Consider the following 12,410-nt stretch of genomic DNA (forward strand, 5'->3'; position numbering starts at 1 on the left):
TCCTGCAGCTTCCACTCGTGTGTGTACAGATTCTCCCCTGCCTTCACGCAGGTCAACGCTACAGTAGACATGGTCAATGGAAATTCTACATGGTCATGAGAATAAGCAGCAACTTGTCCACAAGAGTCCATGGAAGTTTGCTCCCTAACATGCTATGGAAGCAAAGTACACATCTTTAACAGCTTTCATTTACAGAACTCTGCTTATAGCTAATAAACCATCATTGAACTGGGTGATTGTGGAAAGGAACGGCAAGGCTTCATGTTCACAATTATGTTTTAAAAAGAAGGAGAAAAAAAAAGCCTTACATTAGTCTATGAATACCCACCAGGGATTATGCCTGTGGCTCAAATATCAGCCTTTGACCTCAGATCAGCTATAAAGAAATAGCTCTTTTTCATAGGGCAACCCCATGCCTCAGAAAAGTTGATGCTGTTAGGTTCATGTAAGTTTGTCTTGAAATTATATTAGGTTCATTTAAGAAAATGTTGACTAGAAAAGACTCCAAAGACAATAAAATTCATCCTAGTCTTAGGATCCTCCGGACCTATTTTTCACATACCCTTTAATTTTCCCTGAGGAAATGAATATTATTTACAGTATTTTGCTACTATTCTCAAGGCATTCTCTACTATATAAACAATTCTGTCCCTTTTCTTATCAAGTGAGTGCTGCTGCACTTTCCATATGCAATGACGTCTGACAAAGGGGGAAATGAATTCAGCCATGCTGACTAACTCAGAACCACTGGCTGCTTTCAAAAGTGTGGCGTAGTGTGACACCAAAGAGAACAGACTTAAACTCTAATGATCCTGACATTTGATGGAGGACATTGCAATTTCAGAAATCTTTTGCATCATACATGTGACTATTTCTCTGAAAACTTTTTGGAAAGCCTAAGAACTTTAACATGCATCATTCTCTATTGAAATTTGTCATCTGCAACATGGTTAAAATGGGGCAATGGATTCTCTTATAAAGGGCACCCTGTTGGTCCTTGGAGCTGCTGGCAGGCACTTCACAGCTGAGCACTCACAGTCCTGGTCACAAGCCCACCACCCTCTTCTTCACACTGGCTGTTGCCAACCAAGGGAGGAAAGTTTCCAGCATGAGAGGTGAAAAGCAGGAGTCCATGTCCACTAGAGATGTGCACAGTAGACCTGCACCCTGGCCACAGCTGCTTCCCTTAAGGTAGCTCTCTCCTTGCTTCTGGCAGCTGCTTCCAGAGGGAGAATGTGGCAGCGTCCTCAGAGGTGCCCAGGAAACTGGCTGCTTTCATGCAGGTGAGTGGTCGGCACCAAGGAGATAGGCTGAAGCCAAGTGCCCACGAGCCTGTTGTATCTTCTCTCTGGCCCCCGATCAGCTTGCTATCTGGGTGTTTTCTCCAAGTTGTCACACTGCCTCCAGTCAACTGGGTGCAATGTCCTCTGGGAAGGACTGAGGCTAAAAATCACTGCCTGGTGAACACCCTTTGCTTTGCAGCTATCTGGAGAATGCCCTGTTACTATAAAATTCCTTCTTTGGAGAGAGATGAGGAATCTTTTCTGAGGGAAAGTCCAATGAGGGAGAAAAATAAAAAAATACGTGCCCCCACTCCCCCTAAAACCAGAAAGCTACAACATGCCTTATTTAGAAATCCTTTGGGATCAGAATCCATTGTATTACCACTTCGTCTGTACAAACAGGCCTCTGAGATCATTGTGATCAAGGGGGTCCGGTTATGTAGTCAGTTTGCAGAGGGACTTTCCTTCCCACCTTTCCCTTTCTTTCCCCCCTGCCAAATGAAGATATAAGAAGGACTTGGTCCACAAAGATGGCATAAAATGGATGTCTGGCTTAATTTGGCACGTCATCTAGTTCCCAGATATAGCAAAATAACTTTTTTTTTTTTAATATATTTTTACAATCAGTGGCTGTATATTGCAATTCATTGCTGTCTGGTTGGCTTGAAGGTTTGATTCTTTTCTTCAAGGTCAGCCAGGTCAGGCTTGGTGGTCCCCTAGTTACTACATGCCTTGCTACAAGAAATGAGTGTCTGTGTGTCCAGGAAGGTACTGGCAATCAGCCTCTGTCTGCATCTTGGAGCCAGAGAAGAGAGTATCAGAGCTCCAGGCTGAGCAGTCACACCTGCCTGGCTGGCCAGCAAAAAGGAGCTGTGTCCAAGTGGGAGACACAGAAGAGTATGCACGAAAAAGCTTTAGAGGGAATAAATCACAGCCAACCTGCATTCAGCTTTATGTTTCTACTTATACCTATACATGTGCTGGAAGCTAGGCAAGGGCTGAACTCAGCCAGGTCCAAGCGCAGAACAACTGATGGGCTGCATCCTGGGAATGAGAGCCATGGAGCCCTGCTCTGGGGACTGCTCCACACCAAAGATCTCCTTCCTGTGTTCCAGAGTTCTGGGAAGGGGGGATGGATTTAGCCTCTCATCACTTTGAACTCTTTTGATTAGTGACTTAATCCAAGGATCAAGGGCCAGGGAATTTTGCTGAAGAGAAAAACCTCTGCTCCAAGATTGCACCCTGCCCATCATTTATGTACATGGTGAACTAGCTCAAACAGGTGGCCACTAGGCATTCCACCCACAGCTCAGGGCCTCCAGGACTAGGCCAGTAGCATCATGTCACAGCAGTGGGTGACTGCAGTGAGATGACAGGACACCAGGAGAGGAGAAAGGACATGCTGGGGTAGAAGAAGCAAATACATTTCTACATTTTTTAAAAATGTCCCTTCCTGGCTGACCCCGTGAGTACGAAAATATACATTGATATTTGGTTCTGTGGCCCTCACTGATTTGTAATCATGATGTGAAATGAGAAGAAGCTATTTTTTCTGTTCTCTAGAAATAAGTGTTTTATAAAAATAAATGGAGAAAGAAAATAGGAACTTTTACAAGGGATAATAAAAAAGAGTCATATGAGAGCTTAGAAAAGAAAATTGCCACAAGATATGAACACACAAAATGGATGTTGCACTATAGAACCTCACATATTAAAAAAAGGTTCTCTGTTATTATTAGGTGACATCTTTCCACTCTTAAAAAAAAATGTGTATGTGCAATCTCCAAATATACAACTTTCCTCTGTGCAAGTTCATTTAACATACCTATGGCTGATCCTATGTCCCCAGTCCCTACACAGTGCATCCTATAAGGTGCTCTTACTGCTTTGCATAGGTATAGGAGGAATATCTCTTTAGCAGGGTAATTGAGAGTAGAATAGAGAACGAGCTTATCTGTAGGGCTTGGCTACTCTTGCCCTATCCCCTCCACACTATCTCTGAAAACCAACCAACCAACTAGCCAACTGCCCAATCAATCAAACAAACACACTAGGCTAGAAAGCCTGATCAATGGAACCCAAAGCAAGCCCTGGCCTTACTAAATAGAGAGATTCCTACACCAGCAAGCGTTTTCCTTTTGGTTTTCTTTATGTTCCCTTCTGAGCTAAGTCTCAATAAATAGCTCCAATATTTTATAAGAAAATAAAGGTTGGGACTGACCCTTTATCCATATAGTGTTTATATTGTTCACCAACTCATCTCCCAGACATGCTAAAGCATAAAACCTATAAAAGTGCACTCAGAATTGAAGTTGGTTTGTTGACAGTTTTTCTGAACATTTGGGGACATGGATGGAGGCTGTGCTCTGCTGTTTAAAGCAAACCAGCTGGGACAATTTGGAGTTCTAGACCCCTTCTGAAATTAGTCAGTGGTTGGGTTTTGAAGAAAGGACCCATAACCTGGCAACAACTTGACAGATAAGTAGTGACAAACAGATCCGAGCTGTTGGTTTGCATCACATCCCTGAAAGAAGCATTGAGGCTTACCCAGACGGCTACTTGTGCCAGTGCATGAGTGAGTGGTGGCAGGCAGGTAGTCCGCCATGTTGGCTCTTGATGAAGTACTTCTTATAAATCCAAGGAAAACTCCGAGATGTTTCCCAACAGTGACAGTTGAATTTCTGAACTCAGCTTGAGGCTGGAGTCTGCTGGTGATTTCCATCACTAATCTCTCTTTGAATTTATGCCACTCCGCGCCCTCCAAGCTAACAGCTCTGTCATTCAGTTTGGGGCCATTCTTCAGAAAAAAAGAAATAGACCATAGAAAAGATACCCAGAGTGCTGCATGTTCTTGCAACACATCATGATGTGAACTGCTCCAAGAAACCAAATGGAAAACAGGTAACAAGTATTCCCAAGGAAAGTAGGTATCATTTGTTCTTTGTACAAATGCTACTGAATAATGTGTAGCTTATTTGTTTTTAACTGTCAAAAGATGTCAGAAACGGCATTATTCAGAAAGCTTATCAAAAGGTGCCTCTTTACTAGGCAAAAAAAAAAAAAAAAAGGCTTTGTTCAATTGCTAATTGCTACGGAAGTTCAGAGTTTCAAGACTTAGACATACAGCAAAAAATGTTGGCTTTTCTTTTGAAGGAAGTAAAGGTTACAGCAGCTCTAGGCTGGATTCTCAGTCAAAGCAGTGAATGTGGTGACTTTTTTTTTTTTTTTTTTGCTGTAATTCCACCAAGTTTCCTGGATGTGCTTTTCCTGGGCTTCAAGTGCATTTTGTTCAGGAGGAAAAGCGCTTTGCAAAACCTGCAGTGGAAGGAGAGGGCAGGATTAGCTTGTGGAGCTTGGGCTTCTCCGCCTGGTGGGTGGTGTCTCTCAGTCAATGAACCTCTGGCAGGCCTTCTTCCAGCGGCAGGAGGTACACCACATGTCTCGATTCTCCATGCCATACACCTTCCGGCACTTTTTGCCCTCTCCCCTGGGTTTTCTGAAAAACATACAAGGAAAATTTATTCAGTGGGAGGAGTCTGATGGACATTCTATTGAGAGCTTGAACTCCCATGAAAGAACAAGAAAAAAAAGTCAGGAAACGCAGTAGAGGTTCTCTCTGTTAGTTCAGACTTTAGGTTGTGGTGGAGGTTTTCATGGCCACTACATTACACTTAAGCTTCTGCTGTCCATCAGTGGACATGCTCATTTGGCCATGTTCATAAAATTGAATTTAACAAGTAAGTAAGAGAAATACCAGTAGAGAACAGTACTTTTCAAGCATTCCCCTGCTTCTCAAATATCTAGTGCACTGGGGAGAAGGGACTTCTAAAGAGGCTCTCCATGATCTGCATTAAAACTGTATCTGGTGGTTCATTTAATACAGAAGTTAGTGCAACTTGGCTTTAACTAGGCCCAATCAACACTATTACCCATTCTGCAAGAAAACTTCCTGTAGGAACACTCCTTCATTGCTGGTAGGAATGTAAAATGGTGTAGCTACTGTGGAAAACAGTGTAGGAATTCCTTAAAAAGTTAAACATAGAATTACCATATAAGCCAGCAATTCTCCTACTAGGTATACACTGAAAAGACTTGAAAGCAGAAAATTCAAACACAAGCTTATACATCAATGTTCATTGCAGCTTTATTCATAATAGCTAAGGGTGGAAACAAGTGTCCATCAACAGATAAATGGATAAACAAAATGTGTGATAGGTTATATATGTGTGTATATGTATATATATGTATATGACTATTATTCAACCATAAAGAGAAATTAGGTTTTGATACATGCTATGACATTGTGAAACCATTACGCTGGGTGACACAAAAGAACAATTAGTGTATGATTCCACTTACATGAAAAATCTAGAATAAAGCAAATGCATAGACAGCAAAGTTTAATTGTGGTTACCAGGAGTTGAGTTGAGGAGGGAATTGGAGTTATTGCTGAAGGGGTATTGTGTTTCTGTTAAGAGTAAGGGAAAAATTTGGAAACAGGTAGTAGTGATGGTTCTACAACATGGTGAATGTAATTAATATCACTGAATTGTACATGTAAAAATGATTAAACTAGCAAATGTTTTGTTAAATATATTTTACCACAATAAAAATAATAAAAAACTTATTGTAAACTAATTCATTAATAGTTAATGTATGGAAAAAAAAAGATCAATAGAAAGAATATTTCAGTGATTCTGGTAAAATTTTATGTACGATTGTATCTCTGGTTTCTCTTTTCCTTGCCATTCTTCTGTTTGTCGTTTAGTATCTTGAGATGAGGCATGAGGAGTTTCAAGGAGTCGTACCTTAGGCTGACAGTTCCTCTGGGTGGAGAGGACAGGACGGTATGAGTGTGTTGTCTCTGCTCTCCTGTGCCCATCAGATGGTTATGTGTTGGTGAGACCTGGTAAATACATGGAAACAAAGTTTATAGGACAGTTTCTTCTCACCATGCATTTAGTTAGCCTTTGCCATGTGGTACTTGACCATCAGATGCAGAGATGAAGCATTTCCTTCACAGAGATCACATGTTAAAAAAGATGGAATGATGCTCATGGCAGTGTTTAAATACATCCCCAAAATGGAAAAGACTTAGCAACAAGGAAAACTTTAAAAACATTCATGACTTCATATCTGTGCAATCCAAGTTGCCTGTAATACTGTATTACCACTTGAATAATGTTTTACACCTTAAAGTATATTCTCGCTTATTTAACTTATGAACCCTGTCAGGTAGAGCAAGGCTTATGATTTCTTTTCTGGAGATAAAAAATTATCTAGCGAGGTTGAGATCTAAGATTTTACAGCTAGTCAGTGTTATGACTGTGATACAGTGCAGACCTAGGCCTTCTGTTTGCTGTATTAGATCATTCAGTCACAAAGTAAATAGGTTCTTGTATAAGACAACCTTGTAGCAGACTCTGGGGCCCAATCAAGAAATAAAAGCAGGAAGCCAAGAGTCTGAGCAGATGAAGAATATATGTTACCCATATGTTATTTATTGAGCACTAACTATGTGTCATTACTATGTGATAATAGCTTTAATTTTTACAGCTACTCGATGTGGTGATATGTACTATTATTGTTCACATTTTACAGAGGAGGAAACAAAGGCATAGAGGGTCAAATAACTCGCTCAAGGTCATGGAACTTGTAAATGGCAGAGCCAGTGTTGTACTGCAGGTCTGCCAGACCCCAGAGCATGCATTTCACCCCTTGGTCCTCCTACTTCCGGGTTGTCATCACAGGAGGGGCCTTCTTGTCCTTGATCCCTTGTGGACTACTCATTAAACCCTTTCCATCACCTGCTCTCATAATACTAAATATTTTTTCAGCTCTTGGGGTTCTCAAAGCTGCAAGAAACTAACTTAAAAAAATGATGTATTAAGTAATTATACAGTATTGCCATATACAGAAGAGTATACTCTTAATAAGTAAAAAAAACAAAAACAAACCCTCAGAAGCCAACATGTGGTGGTAGTTGAGTGTTGTCAAGTCAGTTCTGACTCATAGCAAACCTATGTACAACAAAACGAAACATTGTCTGATCCTACACCATCCTCATAATCGTTGCCATACTTAACGCCCATCATCACATTCACTGTGTGAATCCATCCTGTTTAAGGTCTTCCTCTTTTTCACTGACCCTCTACTTTACCCACTATCATATCCTTCTCCAGGGACTGGTCCTTTCTAACATGTGAGATGAAGTCTGCCCATTGTTATTTCTAAGGAGCATTCAGGCTATACTTCATCCAAGACAGATGTGTTTTTTCTTCTAGCACTCCATGGTACATTCGATATTCTCTGCCAACAGTTAACTGTCATGTGAGCATTCCTAAGTCATATGTTTAGATGTATAGGTACTTCAAAAAACCCAAAACTCACTGCCATCAAATCAATTTCAACTCATAGTGACCCCCATAGGGTTTCCAAGGCTGTAAATCTTTATGGGAGTAGATTGCCCCATCTTCCTGCTGCTGGGTTGGCTGACCTTCTGGTTAGCAGCCAAATGCCTTATCCATTATGCCACTAGAACATCTTATATGGGTACTAGTACTTTCTATTTTCTCTCAATGTAAAGGAATGATTATTGGTGTATTTTCCCAGACATTAATTTAAGAAAATTATATAGATAAGTATATATCTGATATTATAAACTATTGTTGCTATGAGGCTGAATTAGTTTGTACATTGGTCTTTGCTCTTTGCTGAAGGTGGATGGAATGAGGGCCCGCAGAAGTTAGTATCATTACAGAATTTTTTTTTTAAACCACAAAAGCTTTGGAACTCAATGTAAACATGTTATGTGGACAGCTATATAGTTCCATCCAAGAACAGCACCCCAATTCCATAATGGACTTGGTTTTATACAGGATGCATAGTAGTAACCAGAGGGACCATGTGCTTCATATGTCCGTGGCCACTGTGGATGATGTAGAATATGTTCACAGGAATTGTATTAAACTATCAGGACAATAAAAGTAAAAACAAGGATGTGATTATATGCTTTGTAGAATTACAAGAACAGTGCCTTTTTTGTCAGGGGCCAGAAAAGTTTAGTGTGACTGCTTTCATTAGCCAGGAATAATACGATAGCTTATGTGTTTTGCAGTTTCCATAGCCCTTTTGCATGGGGCGATTATAAAATCATATGAGTATTGGCAGAGTGTACTATATTTGCTTTTCATTCAACAAATATTATGTATTCACTATGGTAGTGCAGTGGTTAAAGCATTTGGATGCTAACCAAAAGGTTAGCAGTTCGAACCTAGCAGGTGTTCCCCAAGAGAAAGAGGAGACACTCTGCTTCTGGAAAGATTTACAGCCTTGGAAACCCTTTGGAGCGGGGCAGCTCTACTCTGTCCTATAGGGTTGCTATGAGTTGGAATCACCTCTATGGCAGTGGGTTTGGTTTTGGTGTGTGCCAGGCAAGGAGCCCTGGTGGCACAGTTGTTAAACACCTGGCTGCTAATTGAAAGACTGGCAGTTTGAGCCCATCAGCAGCCCTGGGGGAGAAAGACCTGGCACTCTGCTTCTGTAAAGATTTCAGCCTAGAAAACCCAATGGGACAGTTCTACTTTGACCTATTAGGGCTGCTATGAGTTGGAATCAATTTGATGGCACATGACAAAAACAACGTGTGCCAGGCACAGTTCTACATTCTGTGGATATAAAAGTGAACACACAAAGTCTCTGCCCCCATGGACCTTACATTATAGTGGAAAGACAGACAATAAATACAAAAAGAAGTAATATAAAGAAATAAGATAAATTTAGTGGTAAGTGCCTAAAGAAAATAGGGTAAGAGGCTAGAGAGTTTCAGAAGGGTAATAAGAGCAGGCATTCCAGAGATAGAGAGGGCAATGCCAAAGGCCACCAAGTGGGGATGAGTGTGCAGATTCCAGTGGGGCCAGAGGGCACTCTGTGGAAGGTAGAGTGGGAGGAGAAGGGCAGATGCAGGTGGGCCCGGCTGTGATGAGGATTTGAGTATTACCTAAGTGCAACAGGAAGGACTTGAAGAGTTTTGAGAGAGTGAAACATCTGATTAATACTTTAAAAACATCACTTTGGCTCATAGGAGAATGTATAGGACAGGACCCTTAGAAAGTTTTTGGAATGTTCTTGTTAGGTGGCATCAAGTTGGTTTCAACTCATAATAACCCTACATACAACAGAATGAAATACTGCAGGGTCCTGGGCCATCCTCACAATCATTGCTATGATTGAGCCCATTGTTGCAGCCACTGTGTCAGTCCATTTCTTGAGGGTTTTTCCCCTTTTTTGCTGACCCCCTACTTGACCCAGCATACGGTATCTATCTTGGTTCCCAAGTGCTACTTTAACAGACATACCGTGAGTGGATGGCTTTAGCAAACAGGGATTTACTCTCTTACAGTTTAGGGGGCTAGTAGTTCAAGTTCAAAGTGCCAGCTCTAGGGGCTAGGTGAAGGCTCCTCGACCTTAGGCTTCAGCTCTGACTCCTGTTACATGTCCACTAGAGCTGGAGGCTTTTTCTGACTTACATAGCTGCTGGCTGCTGAGTCTGATGAACCCAAGACTGATGGGCAAAATGGCACAGTCCTAAGATTAGCAGACATCATGGCAGACCACTAGTTCAAGTCCAGGAACAATCCCAGAATCGGTAGGCAACATGGCAGGCCACTTGAGATGAAAACTCAGCCAAATGCAAGATCCAAGCATGCCAGAAAGCTGAAGATCTTTCTTAAAGCCTCTCCTTATATACTGGAAGCAGGCCACACCCTGAAGACAGTGTCTTAGCTGCTCACAGCAGATTCCACCCTGGAGGTGATTACAATCTAATCATGAGGAATAACTACATCCAGCTGCCCAACCACTCCAACCCATGGCCCAGCCAAGTTGATACACAATCTTAACACCCACAGAATCCTACTCCAGGGACTGGTCCCTTCTGACAACATGACTAAAGTATGATAGATGAAGTCTGGGCCTTGTTGGCCCTAAGGAGCATTCAGACTGTAATTTATCTAAGACAGATTTGTTCATTCTTCTAGCACTCCATGGTACATTCAATATTCTTCACCAACACCACAATTCAAATGCATCGATTGATTCTTCTGTGGTCTTCCTTATTCACTGTCCAGCTCTCATATGCACGTTAAGCTGTTGAAAATACCACAGTCTGAATGAGGTGCATCTTAGTCTTTGCTTTTTAACACTTTAAAGAGTTTTTTTCCCCCTCCCCTCTCAGCATATTTGCCCAGTGCAGTGTGCTGTTTGATTTCTTGACTGCTGCTTCCAGGTGTTGATTGTGGATCAAAGTAAAATGAAATCCTTGACAACTTCAGTCTTTTCTCCACTTATCATGTTGATATTGGTCCATTGTGAGGATTCTTTTTTTTTATGTTGAGGTGTGATCCATACTGAAGGCTGTAGTCTTTAATCTTCATCAGTAACTGTTTCAAGTGTTCTTTACTTTCAGTAAGCAAGGTGGTATTATCTGCATATCACAAGTTAATGAGTCTTCCTCCAATCCTGATGCCACATTCTTCTTAATATAGTCCACCTTTATCCCCTTGTTCTCTTCAAGCGACTGCCTTTTGGTCTATTTATAGGTTCTGCATGAACACAATTAAGTGTTCTGGAATTTCTATTCTTTTCAACTTTATCCATAATTTCTTATAATCCACACAGTTGAATACCTTTGTATAGTCAATAAACTACAGGTAAACATCCTTCCAGTGTTCTCTACTTTAAGCCAAGATCCATCTGACATCAGTAATGATATCCCTCATTCCATGTCCTCTTCTGAATCTGACTTGAATTTCTGGCAGTTCTCTCTTGATACTGCGGCCATTTTTTCAACTGTCTTCAACAAAATTGAATACTTTTGTGAAATATTAGTATAATATTAGTGACATTGTTTGATAATTTATGTATTCTGTTTATTCACCTCTCTTTGAAATGAGAACAAACATGGATCTCTCTAGTTGGTTGGTCAGGTAGCTGTCTTCCAAATTTCTTGGCATACATGAGTGAGCACTTCCAGTGCTGCATCCATTGCTGAAACATCTCAATGGGTATTCCTTCAATTCCTGGAGCTCTGTTAGTCACCAATTCCTTCAGTGCAGCTTGGACTTCTTCTCACAATACCATCAGTTCTGGATCATATGCTACCTTCAGAAATGGTTGAACATAGACTAATTATCTTTTGTTCAGTGAATATGTATTCTTTCCATCTTCTTTAGATGCTTCCTGCATCATTTAATGTTTTGTCCATACAATCTTTCGATATTGCAATTTGGAGCTTAAATTTTTTCTTCAGTTCGTTCAGCTTGAGAAGTGCTGAGCATGTTTTCCAACTCTTGGTCTTTGCACATTTTATGACAATATTTTACTTTGTCCTCCCAAGCTGCCCTTTGAAATCTTCTTTTCTGCTCTTGTACTCCATCATTTCTTCCATTTGCTTTAGCTACTCTCCATTCAAGAGCAAGATCCAGAATCCCTTCTGACATCCATTTTGTTCTTCTCTTCCTTTCCTGTCTTTTTAATGGCCTTTTGCTTTGTTCATGTATAATATCCTTGATGTCCTCCCACAAGTTTTCTAGTCTTCAGTCACTGGTGTTCAAAGAATCAAATCTATTCTTCAGATGGCCTCTAAATTCAGGTAGGATATACTCAAGGTTGTATTTTGGCTCTCATGAACTTATTTTAATTTTCTTCACCTTCAACTTACACTTACATATGAGCATTTGATGGTCCATTCCACAGTTAGCCCCTGACCTTTCTGACTGTGAGGATATTGAGTTTCTTCACCATCTCTTTCCAAAGATGTAGTTGGATTTGAATCCTGTGTATTCCATCTGGTGAGATCCACGTGTATGGTCACCATTTATGTTGTTGAAGAAAAGGTATTTGCAATGAATAACTCATTGGTCATGCAAAATTCTATCACACTATCTCTGGTGTCATTTCTATCACCATGGCCATGTTTTCTAAGAACCAATGCCATTTCTTTGTTTCCAAATTTCACATTCAAATCACCAGTAATTATCAATACATCTTAATTTCATGTTTGGTCAATTTCAGACTGCAGAAGCTGGTAAAATTTTTCAGTTTCCTCATCTTTGGCTTTAGTGGGTG

General features: G+C 40.7%; 1 protein-coding gene across 1 annotated transcript in view; it reads right to left on the bottom strand.

Annotated features, from left to right (window-relative positions):
- Positions 1-4,667: 4,667 nt before the first annotated feature.
- The window catches only part of ZNF704 (zinc finger protein 704), a 375,130-nt gene continuing 367,387 nt past the window's right edge, over positions 4,668-12,410 (bottom strand). Inside the window, exons 8-9 of the mRNA XM_007944653.2 lie at positions 6,092-6,189; positions 4,668-4,779 (exon numbers count right to left, since the gene is read on the bottom strand). Of these exons, the coding sequence (XP_007942844.1) occupies positions 4,668-4,779; positions 6,092-6,189 (210 nt within the window). The remainder of the gene's footprint in view (positions 4,780-6,091; positions 6,190-12,410) is intronic.

Source organism: Orycteropus afer, unplaced genomic scaffold, assembly GCF_000298275.1.
Source record: "Orycteropus afer afer isolate SDZICR_OR568_19922 unplaced genomic scaffold, OryAfe1.0 scaffold00129, whole genome shotgun sequence".
Classification (NCBI taxonomy): domain Eukaryota; kingdom Metazoa; phylum Chordata; class Mammalia; order Tubulidentata; family Orycteropodidae; genus Orycteropus; species Orycteropus afer.